The 24,825-nt window shown below is 40.1% G+C and overlaps 2 protein-coding genes across 5 annotated transcripts in view; both read left to right on the forward strand.

The window, feature by feature from the left end:
* Positions 1-275: 275 nt before the first annotated feature.
* Positions 276-3,809, forward strand: LOC132850001 (T-box brain protein 1-like). Its single transcript, XM_060876069.1, has 6 exons — positions 276-1,157; positions 1,355-1,509; positions 1,670-1,791; positions 2,145-2,303; positions 2,525-2,586; positions 3,048-3,809. Exons 1-6 carry the CDS (start codon positions 517-519, stop codon positions 3,763-3,765), a joined length of 1,857 nt encoding a protein of 618 aa, XP_060732052.1. The 5' UTR covers positions 276-516; the 3' UTR covers positions 3,766-3,809.
* Positions 3,810-6,244: 2,435 nt separating this feature from the next.
* Positions 6,245-24,825, forward strand: part of slc4a10a (solute carrier family 4 member 10a) — a 52,322-nt gene continuing 33,741 nt past the window's right edge. For 2 of the 4 annotated variants that reach the window (XM_060876012.1, XM_060876035.1), the window contains exons 1-5: positions 6,245-6,418; positions 12,282-12,308; positions 23,244-23,325; positions 23,556-23,699; positions 23,822-23,963. In XM_060876012.1, coding sequence (XP_060731995.1) covers positions 6,371-6,418; positions 12,282-12,308; positions 23,244-23,325; positions 23,556-23,699; positions 23,822-23,963 — 443 coding nt within the window. In that variant the 5' untranslated portion in view covers positions 6,245-6,370. Of the gene's footprint in view, positions 6,419-12,281; positions 12,309-23,243; positions 23,326-23,555; positions 23,708-23,821; positions 23,964-24,825 lie in introns of those variants that run through there. The other 2 variants (XM_060876021.1, XM_060876030.1) reach the window with 2 other exon arrangements.

The following is a 24,825-nucleotide window of genomic DNA, read 5'->3' on the forward strand; positions in this document are numbered from 1 at the left end:
TCTTCACATGCTCTATAATTCTCTCTGGTAATAGAAAGTTAGCACTTAGAAGTAATTAAATAAGCATTTAATTCATATGGTTTTCCATATGATCCCTCAGCACTAGTAGTTGTCGAAGAATGGTCGAAATGTATGTATTAAACTATTAGTTGCAACTATCAAACAGGTGTAAGTGATATCTGTAGGTGTAGCTTTGCACTTATTTGTTAAAATCTTCGTTTTTCTTCCACTTTTTGGAACCTGCCAAGTTCTTTGGAACTTTTGCACGTAATTACATATTCAAGCCTTTGAAAGTAAGAAAATAAATAAACAAATCTCAGCGCGATGCTTTTGCACACTTCCCCAATTACGGCACGGATCGACGTCAAGTTGCTATAATAAATCGAGCTGTGCTCGGTACAGCCGGCTCAGTGCAAGGCGCGCGCACTGCCTCTTCATTAACGCGCGCTGTATTCACGAGGTTAAATACAACCAAGAACTTTGGCTCGCTTCGAAGTAGCCGAGTGTATCGGCGTGATGCACCTGCAACACTGCACTTCGCCATCGGCCAGAAATGCTGCCAGTGACTTTCCAGTCGAGTTGCTCACCGAGCACCACCCCGCGACGTCCTCCGGCGCCACCCCAGGGAACCACCCGGCACTAACAAAACTCCCCGCCGAGCTGACCAGCGAAGAAGACAATAGGAGCGAGCTCGCGCCCGCGCGCAATACCTCCATTGGGTCCGACGCGCAGCGCACTTTGGATGGGAGCCACGTGGAGAAGCGAAACGCGCCTGAGACGAACCGAGTGCGCACGACGACCGCCACCATCTCCTCCTCGTCCACCGCGACCATGTTCTCATACGCGGCGCAACACGGACACACGCTAACGCCTTTCTCCATAACCAATCCGGGTCACTTTGTGGCACATCATACCGTCATTCCAAACGGGCCGTACGACGGAGTCCTGTCAGGTGCGCCTCGACAGAATTACTCGAGCGCCGGTTATCCTTACGCACAGGCTTACAGTCAGGCATATCAGAGCGGCGCGTTGTACCCGCTCTCTTCAGCGCACGCGGGACTCATGGCCGGCAAAGCACAAGTCTATCTCTGCAACCGTGCGCTATGGCTCAAATTTCACCGGCACCAGACAGAGATGATCATCACAAAACAAGGGCGGTAAGGCTGGCAAATTTTTAATATGAAATCATCAAATCATCATGAAATCATCATCATCATCATCATCATATTATTATTATTATTATTATTATTATTTTGTTGTTGTTGTTGTTGTTTTAAGTATTATTTATTATGATTATGCCTAAAATGTTTAGAATATATAGTCTAATTAATGATTGCTCGCTATTTTTCTCTAGACGCATGTTTCCGTTCCTTAGCTTCAACATTTCTGGACTTGACCCGACGGCTCATTATAATATTTTTGTGGATATTATTCTGGCCGATCCGAATCACTGGCGTTTCCAGGGAGGAAAGTGGGTTCCGTGCGGAAAAGCGGATACGAATGTAACAGGTAATGTTCTTGTTAATAAACGCATCAAGTTATATTAGGAGTATAAAAATTATTCCAATAAAATTATTCCCAGTGTCAAACTATGTTTATTTTCCCTATTAAGTTTGTTTCCAACATACATTTTTGTATTGTATTTAATGACTAGATTGTATATTTGTAGGAAATAGAGTGTACATGCACCCGGACTCCCCAAACACAGGAGCGCACTGGATGCGTCAAGAGATTTCGTTCGGTAAACTGAAATTAACTAACAACAAAGGAGCTTCAAATAACAGTGGACAGGTAAATGTACAAAACGTTTATTGATTTCATTATTTGTTTTAATTTAATGAACTTGGCACGACTGAAACTTTGTTTCATTCTTAAATAGCCTTAAAGTTAACAAAAAAAGATTTCCTTTTTCTTTTCAAGCACCACTCTTCATGCTAACTTCAATTATTTCGACTTTTACATTATGGTTAAGCCAGGGAGGAGGTTTCTAAACCTTTTTGGCACAAGTATTACGCCTAATTGGCGCTTGTTTGTGGTTTCCAGCCTCGCCGTCAACCTCTGGCGCCTTGTCAAGTGGCTGGGGATCATGCATGATGGATTTATTAACACTTCTATTCTTTGTTTTTTTTTAACGGTTCGCCAAGATGGTCGTCCTCCAATCGCTCCATAAGTACCAGCCCCGAGTGCACTTGGTCGAAGTGAATGAAGACGGGACAGAAGACTCCAGCCGGTCCGACCGCGTTCACACGTTCACCTTCCCGGAAACGCAGTTCATAGCGGTCACCGCATACCAGAACACGGATGTAAGGACAACTCTTCACACTGGTGCACTAATAGCGTACACATTCGCACAGAACACTGCCGTCACACTGTTATAATAAAAGGCCGGGCTTAATTTTAACATTTATTTTAGCAATGTGCGTTCAGTGGATGTAGCTTTAGTTCTGAATGTTTATGGAATTTTCCTCTTGAAAGTTTTCCCCCCAAATTTCATTGTATTTTATTGTATTTTATTGTATTTTAGATCACCCAGCTGAAAATCGATCATAATCCTTTCGCCAAAGGATTTCGGGATAATTATGACACGTGAGTACTCTCGTTTTTATTATGACTGTTGCTTTTACTTTTACTCACACGCTTTGGATATATTTGTAGATTTACCGAAATGATCCATAAATTGGTCATTAGAGATTGGAATAAATATGTCTGTAATAAAAATGATGTAAACAATTTTACTCTTAATATTTTTTCATTTCGTTTGCCTGCATTTTTATTAATTGACTTCTTCCTATACACAGTTTCAGTGAAATTTGAAAAGTTTCTTTTCCTGAACGATTTATGTTCTAATAATATAGACTTTGTCTCTTATTAAATCGATCAACCAACCAATCTATCTATCTATCTATCTATCTATCTATCTATCTATCTATCTATCTATCTATCTATCTATCTATCTATCTATCTATCTATCTATCTATCTATCTATCTATCTATCTATCTATCTATCTATCTATCTATCTATCTATCTATCTATCTATCGTGTGCAGGATTTACACAGCCTGTGACACTGAGCGCCTTAGCCCGTCTTCGTCTGACTCCCAGCGCGCGCAGCTGATGTCGGCCCGGTACGCGGCTACCAGCTCCCTTCTCCAAGACCAGTTCGTCGGACATTATTCGGGTCCGGCGGGGAGCGTGGAGCGCGCGCTCTCTTTCACTAACAGCCTGGGGGGCTCGGAGCAAGCTGAGGACAGATGGTTTAATAACAGATTAGATTTTCCCGCTTCGACTTACGAGGCAGCTGATCTGACTGGCAGCCTGCCCTCCTTGCTGCCCTATCCTGCCACCGCAGGGGTCAAAGGTCAGACGCTTTCCGCTAGCCCAACTTCTGGTCGCGCGCTTCCTGCCTACTGCGCCACGCAGGCCGGCTGGGAGTCGCGCGCTACGGGTCTGCCGAGCTGGATAACGGAGACCAGTTTTGAGCGCTCGTATTTGTCTGAAGACGGACTGAACGTGGAGAAGGACGAGACAGCACCGATAGTTTCCGAAGCGAGCAAAGACAAGGACGCAGCGGATTCGGGATGGACAGAAACACCGTCTTCGGTGAAATCGGTCGATTCAGGCGACTCGGGGATTTTTGAGCAGGCCAAAAGGAAGAGGATGTCGCCGCCCGTTTCGGAGGAGCAGTCACCGCTCAAAAGGGACCTCCATAACGCACACGACGGAGCTCGGAATATGAACTACTTCACTTTTTATTCACATAGTTAAACCAGAGACCGTGTGGCATGGATCATATTTACTTTATATTTTTGTTTAGGTCTATTTATTTATTTCTTTGTTTCTTTATTTATTATGGAGGTCGGTGTCAGAAAAAAAAAAAATCTTGATCAGGCGCAGTAGGCCATTTGTTTCCAGAAAGCGTTGTGACTGAATCCATAAATCTGTAGTCAACTCAAATCTGAAAGTCAAATCGATAACAGACGCTGATGAACCGTTTATATACATTTACTTAGGGTTAATAACTAAGGGTTAATAACTTAGGGTTAATTCATTTTTCTGTTGTGGCTGGAGGAGAATGATCTTGATCTTAAAAGGACTAAACCATGACACCATTTGATTTGCGTTTGTTGTCATAATTTGTAGAGAGCCAATGACAAATAATAAAAAAAACGCCGATTAAATAAAATCAGTGTTAACTAATTCAATGTAATCAGTGTCTATAGCGTAGACAGAGTAGTTTCAGGCTAATTAACCTTAATGTCCCTTGCAAAAAAATATATATATATATTGATATATACATAGCCTAATATGTACCATACTAAATGGGCTATTTAGTCTTATTAATTGTACTTAATGAACGTAATTAAATGCAGCATATCCAGTCAAGATATTCAGTCCGTTGTGGATGCCAAGTATTGTAACTGTCTACTTTTTCACTGCAAACTGTGCAGGATACAATTTCCCTGTCAATCAGACTAAGTAGTAGTGGGTTATAGTCCTCCCCTAACTGGCGTAGAAAATACTTTCCAAATGACTATTAAAATGGGTCCTTATTGAATTGTAAAAATCTGAATGTACTTTAAACGTGAATTAAAAACGGAATGTCTTGTCGATTTTACTTTTTAAGTCTTTTTTATTTCCGTGCACGTTGATGTTAAATAAGGTGACTGCCATCTAGCGGCAGGTTGGAGTCAATGACGGATAGGGAAACGGGGTTAGATGGAGGCAAACGACGGGTCGTTCCTTGATATGACAGGTTTATTTAATTTGAGAAACTGAATCATAATTTTGGTAATCTGAAAATATTTTGTGTTGGGATTAAAGCAATGTATACTACTATAAAGCTATAAACAATGTTCAAATTGATCATTGGTAGTGCCATGATAATCCATTTAGTTTGCTACATAACAATTAAGAGCATTTTTAATTTTCGATTTTGAGATTTATCTAATGTTATTGGGGCACAGTGGACTTGCACCTTCAGGAATGGGGGGTTGATTCCATCTCTGCCATGTGTGCATAGAGTCTGCATGCTCTCCCTGAGCTTCAAGGATTCCTGTGGATTCTCCAGTTTCCTCCCCAAGTCTGTATGTGTGAGTGTGTGTGAGAGCTTGTGTGAGATTGTGCCCTGTGTTTTCTAGCACCCTGTCCAGGGTGTTCCCCACCTTGTGATCCAAGTCCCCTCAGATAGACGTAAGGTTCCTCGCAACTCTGGGTGAGATAAGCGGTGCAGATAATGGATGGATGGAAATGTTCATATGATCATATAGCAAGGTAGGCAATACATTTTCCTACATTCCATTTTTAACCTCATAATTCTACTGATATTGAGGTATAAGTGAATTTGAGGCATTTTTCAGTAAATATATTAACTCCATCTTGGTGGGTGGCACATAGGCTACACTCCATATTAAAAATATGAACACCGGACATTGACATATATATGCCTTTTGAACAGCCTATAAGGCATGGCATTAATATGGACTCCCCCTCTGTTTTCTGCAACCTCCACTCTTTTGGGAATTCTTTCCACTGGATTTTGGAGCATCAGTGACATCAGGCAATAATGTTGACAAAGGAAAACCCTTAACATACCACGTCTACATGTATGTCACTTTGTGCACAGCAACATTGTCATGCTGTAACAGGGTTTGTGTCTCTTTGTTCCAGTGAAAGGAGATTACAATCCTACAGAATACAAAGACATTCTTCACAACTGTGCGTTCAAATTTGTGGCAAAAGGTTTTGGGATTTTTGGTCATCCAAGACATTAACACACAAGTCTCAGGATTACTTGAGCAACACTAGCCACAAGGTGGCGACAGAGTCGGTGTATCACCAAATAATCATCCATAATCGTACAGAAGACGTGTTTATATATCCGAAATCTAAAATGTAAATCTAAAACATATCTAAAATGTTTTCATATATGTCTTTATGGCCACCAAATAAAATACAAAAGCTGTAGTTGTTCTTTTCTTTCTTTCATTTTTAGGATAATAGCAATGTGTGTTGTGTGTTGTTGTGTCTTCTGAAAGTAAACGCACATAGTCCTAGAATAAGCTTGCACCTTATTCTACCTAATGTCCTAATCCAGAGTCATGCAAAGGTTCCGCTTTAAACGTGTTGCATCTCGGTATAAATACTCACGTGTTAAGCGAGATGCGTCACACGAGCGCAAGTTGCACGCGCAGGGAGCCACGGCGTGCGCGAGCAGAAAAAGTGCGCGCGCTCTCTCGGAAAAAATTAAGAGGTTGGACGACTAGCCAATGGGTTCAGTGTAAATGTGCAGCTGCTTCAAGCACATCGGTGTTTAACTCGATATATTTAAACACTCAATACACGTTCAGTGCACATTTCGGAAGCGAAAAGAATGGACGTTAAAGACCAAGGAGCGCAAATGGAGCCTCTTCTTCCGCCGGTAAGAAAGAAATGTTTACATCTGCGTTTTTAGAGGAATAATAATAATAATAATACTGTAATATTACTGTAATATGAACACAATAATAATAATAATAATAATAATAATAATAATAATAATAATAATAATTAACATTGTTGCTTTTCTGGATGATATACAGTCTGTCCTGATTATACCAAGCCTCAAACAAAACAACGCGTTTCATTCATCTGTGTTTATTTCACTACTGAGCTATTGACTGATACAGACCTGATACACCTTTGTTCATTGTCTTCTGTCATGCATACGTTAAGTATCCACATCCTCATCCACATCCTCATTCACATTCACATCCACATCCTCATTCACATCCACATCCTCATTCACATCCTCATTCTCATCCTCATTCACATCCACATCCTCATTCACATCCACATCCACATCCTCATTCTCATTCTGATTCACATCCACATCCTTATTCACATCCGCATCCTCATTCACATCCACATCCTCATTCACATCCTCATTCTCATCCTCATTCACATCCGCATCCTCATTCACATCCACATCCACATCCTCATTCTCATTCTGATTCACATCCACATCCTCATTCACATCCACATCCTCATTCACATCCACATCCTCATTCACATCCACATCCACATCCACATCCTCATTCACATCCACATCCTCATTCACATCCACATCCTCATTCACATCCACATCCTCATTCACATCCAAATCCTCATTCACATCCACATCCACATCCTCATCCTCATTCACATCCTTATTCACACCCAAATCCTCATTCACATCCACATCCTCATTCACATCCACATCCTCATTCACATCCTCATCCTCATTCACATCCACATCCACATCCACATTCACATTCACATCCACATCCTCATTCACATCCACATCCACTTCCACTTCCACACCCTCATTCACATCCTCATTCATATTCACATTCACATCCACATCCACATCCTCATCCTCATTCACATCCACATCCTAATTCACATCCTCATCCTCATTCACATTCACATTCACATTCACATCCTCATTCACATCCACATCCACATCCACATCCTCATCCTCATCCACATTCACATCCACATCCTCATCTTCATTCACATCCACATCCACTTTCACTTCCACACTCCATTCACATCCTCATTCACATCCTCATTCACATCCACATCCTCATTCACATCCTCATCCTCATTCACATTCACATTCACATTCACATCCTCGTTCACATCCACATCCTCATTCACATCCACATCCACATCCTCATCCTCATTCACATCCACATCCTCATTCACATTCACATCCTCATCCACATCCTCATCCACATCCTCATCCACATTCACATCCTCATTCACATCCACATCCTCATTGGGCCTTTTTACACCTGGTCACTTCATGTGTTTTCTCATCCGATAGCTATCTGATTTGTTAAATCTGTTCCATTTACATTAGGCCACATAAATGCGTCTTGGTGAATCGGATATCAATCCGATCTTTCTACTCCCACCCAAAATGCAAATATATTTTACCTTATTTCCGGAGTAATTGAAATGGAACACGCTTTGGTGTATGCGGTTTTCAAAATGCAATCAAAAAGAAGACGAAAATATTCGTTACGACAGTTATGCTACAAAAAACAGCATTTACTGTTTGCTGCATTTTCGCTGGTGACAGCAGTGCATTTTAAGACCCAATGAGACACCTGGGTGAAAGATGACCTGCGAGTGACATACTTCTATTTGGGAGGAGTATAGCGCTGACGTATGTGGCTTGAACAACCACATTCATTTACACCTGTCCAGTTTCATCTGAAATGCGTCCCAGACCACCTCCTGAAGTGGTTTGAACCATCGGATTTATATCCGTCTCGAAAACGTTTCTGAGGGCATTTAGACCTGGTCCTTTTACCATCGGATAGCTATCGGTTCACAGAAAACACATGAAGTGACCAGGTGTAAAAAGCCCCATTCACATCCACATCCACATTCACATCCACATTCACATACACATCCTCATTCACATCCTCATTCACATCCACATCCACACAGCTGCTTCATGTCGCATAGGCTCAAGATTAGTACGTGTGTAAAACAAGAGTCTTGGTTAAACAGCAGCCTGTAAGTTTAAATGTGTTTCCTTGAGTCTCCTCTGACTTTAAGAGCCTCATGTTCTCTTCCTGAATCTCTCTCCCATCATGGGTCTGGAAGAAGGTCAAATCAAACATGCAGTGATTTAACGAGTGCCAAGGCTCTCCAAGTCAACATGTTTAGCCCCGCGCATTTTCTGAAAACTATTACAGAATATTGCAAAATCATTATGAGACTCATGAGCATATCTTTTGTAATTGTACTACTAGGGGATAGAAGCCACATTGCACACCTGCTGTAGTACAGTTAGGACATATGGAGTTGGTGAAATCTCACAGGTTTGTGTGACAGGAAATCATGTTGTTTGCTTCATAGTGTCAGCTCAGGATCTGATCAAGGGATGTAAGGTTTGTCTACATTGTTTGGCTCACCATTACAGCCAAGAACAGGTACACTGTTTCACTCAGGGCTTCTGGACCTTTACTAACCATTGTCAACTGCCATGGCTTCTCTACAAAATGCCATTCTGAATACTAATGGTCCCATAAAATTCATGAAGCACTTGATCTGAGCTTGGAAGACAGAGACCTAATTTTTTTATGTGGTAACAGAAAAAGTCAGTTCCTGCTTAGCAGGAATACCAATGCAGCCAAAGAGTGTGTTGTATGTGAGAAACAAGAGCAGTAAAGAACAGTGCAGTTACTGCAAAATCTTTTAGATAAATCAACATTGCAGCATGTTTCCTTGTGGTTTGCTTGTAATGAATGAAAATGGTAACAAAGTGCTGTCAATGGAAAAGCAGCTTTAGAGGTCTGTAGTGAGTAGCCCCTGTCAGCCAGCTGGCTAGAAATATGAAACGAATGATTCATTAATGAATACTTAGTCAACTTGTCTGCTGCTTTTATTTTAGAAAACACATCCTTTTGGATTTTTTTAACAAGATCAACTAGGGTGAGTTGTGATGTCTCCATGTGCAGCTGTTTAGTTATGTAATTAAAAAGATAGAGTTCCAGGCAAACAGTGTGCAGTAGGAATTCCTAAGCAGTTACCCATAAATGTTTCACATAATCACTGAAGAGATCCTGAAGTTAGATTTATCTCAGTCCCTTTAGTAATACCCTTTTCCTTGGATTGGGGTTGGTGGGGGTGGTCTGGATATTGGTTCAGGATGTTTTTCTTGTTGAGCAGATAGAAAATGTAATGTTCTCAATGCTTAAAGTCAAGCAGAGGAGGACAAATGGCGGTGGTTTCATGGAACAGGAGATCCCATTCCAGTCATGAATTGCCGAGACTGTTGATAGCTCACATGACCGTAGATGCATACAGCAGAGCCTGATAGTCTGAAGCAGAGGTGTCCAGTCCTGTCTGCAAATGGCCTTTGTTCATGCAGCTTTTCATTCCAATCAAAGTTTTAGCTAGACCCAGGCGTGTTTTCTGCTTGGTTGGAATGAATAAGCCTGGACACCCCTGGATTAAGGAATTAATTGATGAGTGTTTAAGTGAAATTCAAGTGTATTTGACCCAGTCTCCATTTGAGTCTCCATTTCCTTTGTTTATTGCAGAAGTATATTGAAGAAATCTTCCTGGTTTATGGGCAGTAGGAATACATGAGTTAGCACTAAGTTCAAAAGATATCTATAAGAGAACTTTCAAGGTTTTATTATGTAATGAATGCATAAGAGGTGGATGGATGTGGAAAATATCCTATAAACACTAGTCTTGAGTCTGTCAAACACTAGTCACAGTCTGTCATGACAGGAACTTGAAGTTGAACAGGGAATCCTGAACCGTCTAAATGTCTGGGACACGATGTGTATTAGAAAACATTGTTTTAATATAATGCATTATTAAGTGACAGAGACATGGTGACACAGCAGGTAGCATAGCGTGTTACATAGACTCGGGCATATTACAGCCCCTGGGTCACATCCAGCACTTTGGCTGTCTCTGTCCAGCCCGTGTGAAGTCAGTGAGTAATTGGAAATTAAATGTAAATAAGTGTACATCATGAACACAATACAACTGCATTGCTTTTATTTTGAAGGTTACTGCTACTTTTTTAACTTAGGCAAGTGTGTGTCTGCACACCTTCACAGTAATGTGTTGTAGGCACTGAGTTAGGTAAATATTTATTGACTGAAGTCAGATGTAAAGCCATGTGCTTTGTTTGTGAAATACAGATTGCTCTGTTTAAGGATTACAGTTTGACTGAAACATGCAGAGAAACACAAGACTGATGCCCAGCATCGGCAGGATGGTCAGTGAAAGGGACGGCAGCAGGGAGGGAGGGAGGGAGGGATGTGTTCACGGGCAAAATGAAATTGGACAAAGTGCCAGGTTTCTAAGTGACTAAATTAAAATGGAACAGAAATTAATTTTTTTTCATTCATACATTTCACATTCTCATATCATTCAACCAGACTTCAGTGCACTTGACAGACTGGATTTTTCTGACTGAACAAGAAAAACGCTTTTTTTTACTGTAAATTAATTGCTGGTCTTTATCACACTTATTTTCAGTATTGTTTTAAGTTTAAAAGTATGTTACATTAAAAATAAAATGAAATATTGATGCAATTACTGTTGTTTCTACTATTTTTTATTGCTATATTTGACCTTCTCCACATTTTCATTGACTTTTTGTAACATTTACTGTAGTCTAACAAGAAGCAGATAATCAAAGCGTTATAATTTAATGCTTTTCAATGAGGCATTCTGTTTTGTTGGCTTGTTTGTCCATGCAACAAAATTCTCATCGGAGCAATATCTCAAGAATGAATATCTAAATGTTTGTAACATTTATAATGGATTATTATTGTAGCAGCAATCTTGTCAAATATAGCAATAAAAAATAGTAGATCATGTCCGCTACAGCAAAATTTATCCAAAATGGGTCACATGGATTTTCTTCAATAGCTTCTTATCTATTATATATAATTTATGGGTATGTCAGGCATACAAATCAAATTAGTAGCACAAAGGACTAGATTCCTCTGTGCTGAGCTATATGTGTTCTGTTATATTTTACTTTCAATTGGTTGAATCAAAATAATTTATGAGTCATTAATTGGCTCTGATGTGTGGAGTAACAAAATGATCCTAAACTGACATTTATGAACAACCTGCAGAGCTCACAGAAATATAGTCCCCCCAATGTAAATGCACTTTGCATTTAACACACTGAAGCTTTGATAAGTGAGAGAACAGTTTCACTTCACTGCACATCCTGTAGTAGGCAGTGTTTCAGACTGCATGCATCATTAACACTTACAACTGGGTCAGGATTCAAGTTAAGAACATGTTGAAACATGTTAAAAGGGATGAAAATAGACATATATAGAGGTTTGGAGTTCAAATAAAACATTTGAACCAACTTTCAGGGTTAACTCCACATTTGTTCTGGTGATAAAGTGTGCATGTTGAGGAGTTTTGGGGTGGTGTAAAACAGAGTCATGCAGGGTGAGCAATCTTTAATTTTTTTATCTTTAGTTCAGAGAGGAAACTAGGAAACACCATAAACACCAGTTCCTATTTCTACAGTAATCAATTTGTTCCATGGATGTGCAGTTTTCTGACACAGGGTACTGGGTTTTGGACTTAAACCCTGCATTTATACATCAAGAACAATCCCATATTGATCCTGAAAAGCATTAACTTTTATACTATAAAAACACAGAACAAAAACATTGCTGAAGCTGAGTGTGAGAATTTGTCTTTGTAAATCCTTCTGAGCACCTTTAAATTCCCTTTGTGTCTTTTTGCAGGTTCAAAGCCCCGTGAGCAGCGAAGGGGTGAGTGTTCATACTGACTGTATCTGTGTCCTGCATGGTGCATGCTCAGTGTGCATGAGAGAATGGGCTTGTACGACTGCCGATTGATTTGGTTCACTGTATCACACCCATGCTCTGCGGCTGGGCTTCAGTCGAATCGAAAATGCGAAGAGGTCACAGAGATTTGCACAGTCACCATGGAGACAGATGTAAAATTGTGTCCTGATAATAATTTTCAATCATTATCTAAAGGGTTGCCAGACTGAGATGAAACCAGAGAGATAGAGAGCAAGAAATAAGTGTCAGTCTAATAGGAGTTTTAAACAAATGAAAAGTAACAACCTTTGTAAAATATTATCCATTAAGCGTTTAAAGAAAGAAGACTGACTGTTAGTCTAACATTTATTGAGGGAGTAGATACATAGAATGGCAATATTTATCAAAAATAAGCAAATGTATTTGCTCTAGCGTTTCCATTCAGTCTTTTCATTTTCACATAAAAATGTCTGAGTGAGAGATAAAAGAATGAGAGAGAGAGAGAGAGAGGAAGTGGGAGTGGTGTTGTAATTGTGTTCGAGCAGGAGAGGTTGCTGCTCGATTTTGGTCATTGGAAGAGCAGAGCTAGCCAAAGGCCCTGTCAAACAGACGGACACACAGGGGGAGTTTGAACTGCTTTTGTAGTCATGCTGATCTGGGATCTGTGTTAAAGATTTGCTCTTTTTTTGTCACCCCAGCCCAAGGCTTTTAGTTATATTTACACATCAGTCATGTGTAGCTTTAAATATTAGAGTCATTGTGAATAACTGATAATATTGTGCTGTGCCACAGAATTCTAAATAAGCATGTGCTAGTTCTCTACATATCCCAGAGTGCATTAGTTGTCTTTACGGAGGATGCTAAGACATCAAGAAGGCACAAGGAGAGGAGACAGAGGAGGGAGCTTGGTTTAGCAGACACACACACACACACCCACCCACCCACGGAGCAGTACTCATCAGACATACACACACACCAACAAAACACATGAGCTTAGGCTGCAGTCCACGCAGTCAGTGATGTCAATGCTCAAACATCCCTCCTGATTGGTGGATGGTGGATTCTCGGAAAAAAAAAACACGCACACAGGCTGGAGATCACAGTCGGACGGGTTTGCTGTGCTGAAAGGCTTGTCTTGGCGTGAGGCTTGAGCCTGGTGAGGAGTGCCAAAGCCCCAGCTCTGCCTGGAGTTCACCAGCCGCTGAAGCAGGCACCAGCGGGTACACAGCATGCAGCAGCGAGACTCTGAGCGCAGCAGCTTTAACTGCCAGGTAGGACCAAAACCTCAGAGTTCCTCAGAGCTGGTGGAAAAACTCTGACCAACTGACACAACTGCTGTGCCCTTGAGTGTGTTTATTTTTAATATGCGGGCAGCAGATTGTGTACTAATGTGGTGCATCTAAGAGATTGGGCTGTATTGTTAGTTTAGTGTTCAATATGATAATATAAGAGGACATATGCTAATGCATTCTGGGTATTAGGACAGGTTTATACAAATGTGCTCTTTGCTACAGCTTTTGCTACACCAGAAACAAGGCTTTATTCAATCTCCTCTTCCTTCTTTCACTCTGCTACTGTTTGTTTCTGTTTTTCATTTTGTTTCCCATTTTCTCCTCCCTCTGATGATCACCAGTCTGTCTCTTTCTTCTTCCTTCCTTCTGTCTGTCCTTTCCATTACTTTGCTCTTGCTTGGTGAAAACATAACTGACAGATTGAGTGCTTGATTCGTGCATTTACACACTGAGAAAGTTGGAGATCCCAATTCAATGATCTTTAGACCAAAAAAGCAAAAAACTAATAACAGATTAGAGGATGCACATGTGCATGGATGAAAGGGCAGATAGAGATCAGAGCTTATACAGCTTGTTACTGATTCATACATGGATCTTGCAGTAACAACACAAGTTTCTATTCAGACATTAACAAGACAACATTGTTGATGTATGATTAAGTGTTGTGATTGTGCTGATTTGGCACAGTTTGAGTGTGTAAGCTAGACACATTGACACGTCATGCGTGTGTGGCAGAATGCTCCACCGTTGGCTCCATTAAAGGATACTGATGCTGAGCTCCTTATCGCCATGGCAACCAGGGCCATCTGTAGGGATCAGACCCAAGGCTTTCAGCCAATCACATGGCTTGGATCCTACCCCCTCCATTCCTGATAATCTCCTCCTTTTGCTTCTTTTGGCTGAGGCTTCTGCACAATCACATAGTCCAGACGCACGAAATACTCACACATTTACATGCTGTCACTTGCACACAAACACACACACACACACGGAACAGATGTATGTAGGGGAAAAAACATTCAAATATGGACCGTGTTGCATTCTGTCACTGGTTATTTAGATCTCCTTTCTGGGTTCTTCTGGTTTCTGCTATTGTAATTTGGCCTGATCACGATGCTGTCACTCATCTATGGAAATGAGCTTTTTGTACACGTCAATCGCCACACAATAATTTGCTCTGAATACTGCAGCACACAGAATTGGGTCACAAGGCTCATTTGTCCTAGAAAACTGCATAACAGTCCATGTTTCACTACCCAGAGATTAGTATGTAGGGACGGTGCACGTGTACGAGAAAGAGAGAGACAGAGTTAAAGGGAGACTAAAGCTATTTTTTATTATTTATCAAGCACATGATAGGATACCAGAAATGCAGAAATACTAGACACAGACATAGATGCTGGCTAGATCTGTCTTTCTCAGGACTTCAGAATCAGCATGTGCAATGTCATATGCAACAAATATGTTGTCTTTGATTTTGTGAACATTTTCTAAGATATGGCAGGTGTCATGGTATAAAAACACAATTACAAACAGCTGATTTGATATTATAACTTAACACCTAATCTTTATAGTTCACAAATGTAGAATACCTAACTGAGGTATGCTGTAATAATCTGTAGGGTTGTGTAACTCTGTTCTGTTGCGTGAGCTGCTGATCAGCAGTGTTTTGATGATTGCTGTTCACACCAAGCCACTGTAATGAGTGCTGACCTACAGTCATTAAGCCGTACTCTCTGTTCAACACAAAACGCCTATACACATTAAACTCTTATGATATAATAAAAGTCATTTAGCAGCTATGAATGAAGTCGAATTCAAATTTTCATTAAGATTCCTTTTTAAGTGTGAAGATGCCAGTATTGTGTTGAAAAAAGCACTTAAATTCATAAGCTTGCAGTATTAGAAGCATTATATTGTATATATGTTTACACACACAAAGATCATCAGTCAGTAGATTGTATGGTCCCTTGTGCTTGTGTACATGCCTGACAACTTCAGGGCATGTTCCTAATGAGATGACGGATGCTGATCTGGACCAGGGCATCACTGAACTACTCAACATTCTGAGGTGCAACTTAGTGGCCTTGGATGGACCGCAACATAATGTCCCAGAAGTGTTCTATTAGATTTAGGTCAGGCGGGCAGGGGGGCCATGACCACAATTATCATTGTGCACCAGGAGGAACCCAGGACCCTCTACACCAGTGTAGGTTCTATACTCTAATATACCCTAAGATACCTAATGGCAGTTAGATTGCTGTTGTCTAACCTGTAGAGGTATGTTTATCCCTCCATGGATATGCCTCCCCAGACCATCACTGACCAATCACAAAACTGATCATGCTGAACAATGTTACAGGCAACATAATGTCCTTTCACATCTGTCACATGTGCACAGGGTGAACCTGCTCTTATCTGTGAAAACACCTGCTAATTCTGGTGCTCTAAGGCAAATACCAATCAAGCTCCATGGTGCCGGACTGTGAGGACAGGGCCCACTAGAAAACATCAAGCTCTCAGGCCACCCTGATGAAGTCTGTTTCTGATTGTTTGGTCAGAGAAGTTCACACCGGTGACTTGCTGGAGGTCATTTGGTAGGGCTCTGGCAGTGCTCATCCTGTACCTCATTGCAGATACCAGACCTGTTCATCTCTTCTAAAGTAGCTGCCTGTCTACTGGAATCTCCTCCATGCTCTTTGCTGGGAGACACAGCAAACCTTCTGGCAATAGTATGTATTGATGTGCCATCCTGGAGGAGTTGGACTGCCTGTGCAATCTCTGTAGGGTCCAGGTATCGCCTTATGCTACCAGTAGTGATACTGACCCTAGCCAAAATGCAAAACTAGTGAAAAAGTCAGTAAAGATCAGGAGGGAAAACATGACAGTGGCCTCCACTTGTAAAACCATCCCTGTTTTGGGGGTCATCTTATTGTTGTCTCTCTTGTGGTACCTGTTGAAATTATATTACCTGATTAACAAGCTCCTCTGCTACTTAACTGACCAGATATCCCACGATTTAATTGACTTGATCATATGTATATATATATATATATATATATATATATATATATATATATATATATATATATATATATATATATATCTTTTATCATGAACACTGACCTTAACTGAGGCAAGTGAGGCCTGCAGTTCTATGGATGTTGTTGTGGGATCTTTTGTGACCTCTTTTTATGAGTCGTCGCTGAGCTCTTGGAGTAATTTTGGTCGGCCGGCGACTCCTGGGAGGGTTCACCACTGTTCCATGTTTTGGCTATTTGTGTATAACGACTCTCACTGTGGTTCACTGGAGTCCCAAAGCTTTAGAAATGGCTTTATAAACTTTTCCAGACTGATAGATCTCAATTATTTTCTTTCACATTTGTTCTTGAATTTCTTTGGACCTCAGCATGATGTGTAGCTTTTGAGGATCTTTTGGTCTACTTCACTTTGTCAGTCAGGTCTTATTTAAGTGATTTCTTGATATTGAACAGGTGTGGCAGTAATCAGGCCTGGGTGTGGCTAGAGAAATTAAACTCAGGTGTGATAAACCACAGTTTTACCACAGATAAACCACTGCATGTTTTAACAGGGGGGCAAACACTTTTTCACACAGGGCCATGTTGGGTTTGATTTTGTTTTCCCTTAATAATAAAAACCATGTAAAAACTGCATGTTGTGTTTACTTGTGTTATCTTTGACTAATATTTAAATTTGTTTGATCTGAAACATCAAAGTGAGGCAAACATGCAAAAAAAATAAAAAATCAGGAAGGGGGCCAACACTTTTTCACACACTGTGTGTATATATATATAAGCATGTGCACACTTTCTCAGATGAATACTAGGACATATGTTCACACTCCAAGCTTCAGGTTGATTGTTACACATGTTCATATGAATAGTAACATTAATATCCATCTTAAATGTGAACAAACCTGGTCCTCAATGTGTTCCGCATGTACACATTAATTTCTTGTCCAGTAGTTTCGGTATGCAAACTGCTCTTGGTTTTATTTATTCCAAATATCTAACATCACCACCAGTTTTCCTGGCCTTCCACTGAAGATATTCAGCGCTGTTGATGTCCTCCATTGTTGTCCCAAGACACTGATAAGAGAATGTAGATGAGCATGCAGGTTAGGAAAAAGACTGTATGGTCAGGGTTCAGTGGTGGCTTACTTTTTAAGTCATTGATCTAATAATTGGAATAGTCATTATTTAAAACCCCTACATGTACAAGCTGCTGCTATTGAGCAAGGCCCTTAACCCTTTCTTAACTATTTCTATTCTGTCTCATTTTCACTTTGAATAAAAGTCTCAGTTAAAAGAATAAATGTAAGTGTCTCTCTTCAGCTGTTCAGTATTGGAGAGTCTATGCTCACTGTTGCGTCAGGTTCCTGTTCTTGGCTGACTGTTTTGTGCCTGCTGGGGAGCTTTTCTGCTCATCATGTTTGTCAAGAGTGATTGAGTTATTGTAGACTTCCTGTCAGTTCAGAGCAGTCAGGTCATTTCTCATCTGATCTTTCTCATCAACAAGATGCACTGCATTGTGAGAGCAACCACTCACGGGATGTTTTTTCTGTATAAACTCTAGAGACTGTTTTGTGCAAAAATTCCAGGATGTCAGCAGTTTCTGGAATACTCAAACCTGCCCATCTGGCACCAGCAACCACGCCAAAGTCAGTGCTGATTGATGTGAACATTAAAAGAACTGAAGCTCTTGCCCTGTATCTGCATGTCTTTATGCATTGTGGGTCTGCTACATGATTGGCTGATTGGAATATTACATGAACTGGCTGTTATGACTCAGGTCACTGTACCCTACTGCTGCAGATGTTTAGTCTGTTTTGTAGGTTATGTATGCAAGAGATGGAGAAAGAGATGCCTTCTATACAGAGCTTTTGGGGAAAAAGAGCTTTTGGAACAGATGAGGCTGTATGGGTTGGTGTAGTGTAGAGTTATGTAGTGTGCATGCATATTTAATGTTACAATAGCATCAGAGCATGTAGCTTCTGTACATCCTGTGTCTTCAGCGCTACCAATTTAGATGTAAGGAAACAGTATGAATAAAACAATATGAGCTTAGGCTTTGACTTCTGGTTGTGTTTTTGCATGTGACATTTAACAAACCTGTATCCACATTGCTGTCCAGCTGATATTTCCTTCATACAACAATGACCTTGAATATACAAGGCTGTGTGTGGTGAGTGTTGTGGGTGTATGTTTTTCTGCACACTGATTAGTCTCTAAGCATTGGGAGGCATTTCTTTATCAAAATGTAATGCTGTGGGGTCCTGGGTAACATGATGTTGTGCGGTGCATGCTGGGTAGGACAGTTGGGTGCGGACAAGAAAGGACAAAGATGAGTGGGAGGATGGGAGATGATAGAAAGTTTCTGCATGATGGAGAGGAACACGAGTGGCAGGAAGGTGTGAAGAAATGGAGGAAATATATAATATATGCTGGAGATAAGCCAAGGGTGCTTTCAGGTCTAATGTTACACTGTTTTACAGGAAGCTTCTTACTAATAGAATAATCAGACCCACAGAGTGTGTCATAAGCATTTATTAAGCACTTGTGTGTTCGTGCTTGTGTGTGCTCACTGTTTAGTGCCAAACAGGTGTCTTCATTCTTAAACCTAGATCTTTTTTAAAGCTCTTTTGATGCTGTTTATGTATTAAAACAGCATACAGCACAGAGCGTGTCCTTCAAATCACCTCTGTGAGCTCAACTGAATGAGAGCTGAGGTCTCAGCCTGATGATGTCACTGACAGACTGGAAACAATTTCCCTAGGGTTTTTTGGGTTAGGGTTAGGGCTGTGTTTCCATGGAGATACCGGGTTCTTATTTATGGCTGTATCACAGACATGACATCTCAGCTGATACACAGACAGAACAGTGTGAATCACATTATCAACACTATGCCCTTAGGCAGATTCCTTCATTTAATTATATTGCACTTGTGAACCATCAAATGTTACAGCGACAATCTATTTTTCAATCCTTTGCAAATTGGTCCATAGATGGATTGGAGAAAGTTAAAAAAAAATTGTAACCACCACAAGAAAAAAACTCCAGTGGATATTTATGGTCTTAATGCGAGTGACCTTCTTCCTACAGTGTTGCTTGAAAAACAAACAAATACAGTGTGAAAAAACACAGTGGTGTTTTTGTGTCCTGTCTATTTTACTAACATTCACACAGATCACACAAATCTGTTGGTTTTTGTTACTATTCTGGTTCCAGTGTATACATCTTCACTTCCAACACACTGAAAAAAGCTTACTACAAATGCATACATTGGTTCCATGTGAATGAACTGAGTAATATTAACACAATTTAAATTCAAATTCAATTTATTTGTATAGCACAAACAGAAGAGAAATGAATAATAATAATAATAAATGAATACATACAATTAAAGTTTAAATGTAATTTAAAAATATTAATTTAAAATTTATAATACTATATATCTATCCTTATCACTAATGAGCAAGGAAATACTTGCCAGGTTTCTCCGGGCGGCTCCATGCACAACAATCCCATGGTGTTCCATGTTTTGGCCATTTGTGTATAATGGCTGTCACTGTGGTTCACTGGAGTCCCAAAGCTTTATAAATGGCTTTATAACCTTTTCCAGACTGATAGGTCTCAATTACTTTCTTTCACATTTGTTCCTGAATTTCTTTGGACCTCAGCATGATGTGTAGCTTTTGAGGATCTTTTTGTCTACTTCACTTTGTCAGTCAGGTCTTATTTAAGTGATTTCTTGATATTGAACAGGTGTGGCAGTAATCAGGCCTGGGTGTGGCTAGAGAAATTAAACTCAGGTGTGATAAACCACAGTTACAGTATGTTATGTTTTAACAGGGGGGCAAACACTTTTTCACACAGGGCCATGTTGGGTTTGATTTTGTTTTCCCTTAATAATAAAAACCTTCATTTATAAACTGCATGTTGTGTTTACTTGTGTTATCTTTGACTAATTTTGTAATTTTTCTTGATGATCTGAAACATTAAAGTGTGATAAACATGCAAAAAAAAAAAATCATGAAGGCGGCCAACACTTTCTCACACCACTGTATATAGTGAAAAGCAATGGGCCTAAAACAGAACCTTGTGGAACACTGAACATTGCCTTAGTTTGTTTAGAGTGGTCACCATTTAGATCTACAAACTGATATTGATCCGTCAAATAAGACCTGAACCAGGAGAGAGCTGTCCCTTTAACACCAAAATGTCACTATCAAGTAGAATACCGTGGTCAATGGTATCAAAAGCTGCACTAAGATCAAGTAATAATAGCAAAGAGACACAACCCTGATCAGAAGCCAGTAGCAGGTCATTTACTACTTTAACCAGTGCTGTCTCTGTGCTATGATGAGGCCTAAATCCTGACTGATACATTTCATGAACATTATTCCTATGTAGCCAGTGCTAAGGGAATAATTTATTATCTGGGTTGGAAAGCTACTGGTAATAACTGTTTAAAGAAACATGTGGGTAAGGGATTCAGTATGCAGATTGATAATTTTGAAGAAGAAATATAAGAAAATAAGTCTCTTGAAAATAAGTCTCTTGAAGGGGATCAAAACCACATCCTCTTGTTAAGCCTCTCCTGAACCACAGACAACGTCAGAGGCGTCTTAGCTGGGCTAAGGAGAAGAAGAACTGGACTGTCCAGTGGTCCAAAGTCCTCTTTTCAGATGAGAGCAAGTTTTGTATTTCATTTGGAAACCAAGGTCCTAGAGTCTGGACAAAAGATGGAGAAGCTCATAGCCCAAGTTGCTAAGTCCAGTGTTAAGTTTCCACAGTCTGTGATGATTTGGTGTAAAATGTCATCTGCTGGTGTTGGTCCACTGTGTTTTTTGAAAACCAAAGTCACTGCACCCGTTTACCAAGAAATTTTAGAGCACTTCATGCTTTCTTCTGCTGAGCAGCTTTTTAGAGATGCTGATGTCATTTTCCAGCAGGATTTGGCACCTGCCCACAATGCTAAAAGCACCAGAAGGTGGTTAAATGACCGTGGTTTTGGTGTGATTGACTGGCCAGTAAACTCAGCAGACCTGAACCCCATAGAGAATCTATGAGCTGTTGTTGAGGGGAAAATGACAAACAAGACCAAAAAAATGCAGATGATCTGAAGGCCACAGTTAAAGAGACCTGGGCTTCCACACCACCTCAGCAGTGCCACAGACTGATCACATCCATGCTGAACTGAGGCAGTAATTAAAGCAAAAGGAGACCCAACCAAGTATTGAGTACATATACAGTAAATTAACACACTTTCCAGAAGGCCAACAATTCACTAAAAATGTTTTTATATTAGTCTTATGAAGTGTTCTAATTTATTGAGAAGCCAAAATCATCACGATTAAAAGAACCAAAGACTTAAAGTACCAAAGTACTTCAGTCTGTGTGTACTGAATTTATATAATACACAAGTTTCACTATTTGAGTTGAATTACTGAAATAAATGAATTTTTCCATGACATTCTAATTTATTGAGATGCACCTGTGTAGCTGCTGTTTGAAGACAAGAAGCAAAAAAGTGTCTCCCAAAGAGGAATAAAATTAACTGTGATAGAAAAGTAAAGAATTTCAAAAAGTGAAAATAAAAAACAGTATATGTCTACAGTGTGGGGATAAAAACAGACCCAAATGCAGGATAGCTAAAATAAACTCAATTTATTAACTAAAAACACAAAAAAGGACGCAGACGATACCAGACATGACACAAGACTTGACACAAGACGACAAAGACAAGGATTCCGCGCTGCCATAGGCAACGCAGCACGGTTAAATACACGACAATTAGACATAAGGAACAGGTGTGCAGAGGCGGGGAGGAAGAGACAAGGGCGGGGCAGACACGTGAACTCAGAACATAAACAAAAGCACGTGGCCAAAGTCCGGGCTGGATCCTGACACCAAGTGCTCGTTCTTTAATGTAATTAAGTAGACTGCATCTCCTGAATAGCAGATCAGGTTGCTAAACAACAGGTCCAGGAATCTCTACTGACTGGAAATGTAGCCTGAGCATCATACGATTCACACACAGTGACAATGCAGTCATTCATTTTCTATGATAGCTTCCAGAGTTTAACATACAAACAGCAAATCTCCCTCAGGAATGTTTCATTGTCTTGGTAAGAAAACTGATTTTGAAAGCTAGCTGCATAATCAGCTGATAATAAAAACACCTCCTGGTGACTTCAGTACAGTGACTGAAGACTGAAGATAAAATCTCTGTAGGTGTGAACATAGCATTATGTGGTGGTATCTGATGATAATGAACGTACATTTATGATATGTATCAATTCTGGCTGTAAAATAAAAATATTTTTAGAGGTAAATAATAATGTAATCATTTATTTTTGGTGTGTGCTTGTGTGCATGCATTATGAGCTTGGTTTATGTTATTTTTATACAGGATCTGTATATATACATGGATAAGTAAATTCACTAATCTGTGTGTGTTTGTGTGCTTGTGTGTTTGTGCGTGTGCGTGCGCCTGTGTGCACATATGTGTGGGTGTTTGTGCGCTTGTGTGTACGTGTGTGTGCATGTGTGTGTTTTTGTGCATGTGTGCGTGTGCATGTGTGTATGTATGTTTGTGTGTGCAGAGAAATGATGAGGAGGCAGTGTTGGACAGAGGTGGGACTCGCTCCATGCTCAATACCAACTTTGAGAAAGAGGAGCTAGAAGGTAGAAATTAATAGTTCTTAAATTTTAATTTAAACTGTGTGTGTTTGTGTGTGTGTGCGTGCATGCGTGTGTGATTTTTCTTACTGCTTTATCTCAGATGTATTTGGAATGTGTTGTGGTAGTCAGACAATCATAGTTTTTCAACTTTTTTTTTATGTGTACCAGTAGACATCACTAGACATAATTTGCCATAAGAATGCATTGATCTTTATGACTGTTTTTTGTTGTAGGCCACCGTACGCTGTACATTGGGGTGCATGTCCCACTCGGTCGGAGGTCACACAGGCGACATCGTCACCATGGACACCGTCACAGAAAGAGGTCGAGAGAAAGAGACTCAGGAACTGAAGATGGCAGAGAATCTCCCTCGTATAGTAAGTGTGTGAGTGAGAATTCTGCACAAAATGAAAGGCTCGTAATGTTGCTTCTTCAAATCTCTTTTTCCCCCACCCCACCAAATAAAAAAACATTTAAAAAAATCTCCCACCCCCCACAGCAGACACTCCATCTCAGAGGGTGCAGTTTTTGTTGGGGATGGAAGATGAGGATGAGGAGCACATTCCTCATGCACTTTTCACTGAACTGGATGAGATTTGTCTGAGAGAGGGAGAGGATGCTGAGTGGAAAGAGACTGCAAGGTACAACAATAAGCACACACACATACACACACACTCACAAGCGTGCATGTACATACATATACATGGACACACAGACACACACGCTTGCAAGCATGCACACACACAACCACACACTTGTATACATATGCTTGCAAGCATGCACACATACATGAATATGCACACAAACACACAGAAATACATTTGTCTTATTGTTTTACTTATTGTTTTGACTGCTTTCTGTGGAAACGTTGATAAATAAATGTCTCATGGAATTATATATAGCTCAAAGAACTTTTAACATCTGGCCTTCGCTACAGAGCCCCAAATACCAGGCACCAGAACAGTGTCTTCCTCCAGGCATCTACCTCATGAACAGTTAAATGTTCCACCATTATGCAACAACAATGTGCAATAATCTTACATTTATTTGTTACCATTTCCATCTTAGAACATCTCTGCACCTCATTCTATTTTATTAACTTCTATCATCTATAGCACTGAGGACTGCACATACAATTTATTTTTAATTTTATTTTTCTCTATTTGTATTTACATATGTGTATTTTTTATTCTCATCTTGTTTTTATTGTCTATGTGTTGTTGTCTCTGTGCACTGGAAGCATATGACACTAAAACAAATTCCTTGTATGTGCAAGCACACTTGGCAATAAAGCTGCTTCTGCTTCTGAAGACTGTTAGGGTAGATATTCAGTCTCACACCTCACATTGCATTTATACTGTGAACATGTTTTATATATCAGATGTTAAATCTCACCATCTGTCACCACTAAGTGTATATTTAGCTGGATTTTGTGATTTTTTTTTTTTACAGATGTTTGAGAATGCTTTTCTAATACAGTTTATCAGTACAGAGGCAAATGTT

This window comes from Tachysurus vachellii, chromosome 1 (genome assembly GCF_030014155.1).
Source record: "Tachysurus vachellii isolate PV-2020 chromosome 1, HZAU_Pvac_v1, whole genome shotgun sequence".
Classification (NCBI taxonomy): domain Eukaryota; kingdom Metazoa; phylum Chordata; class Actinopteri; order Siluriformes; family Bagridae; genus Tachysurus; species Tachysurus vachellii.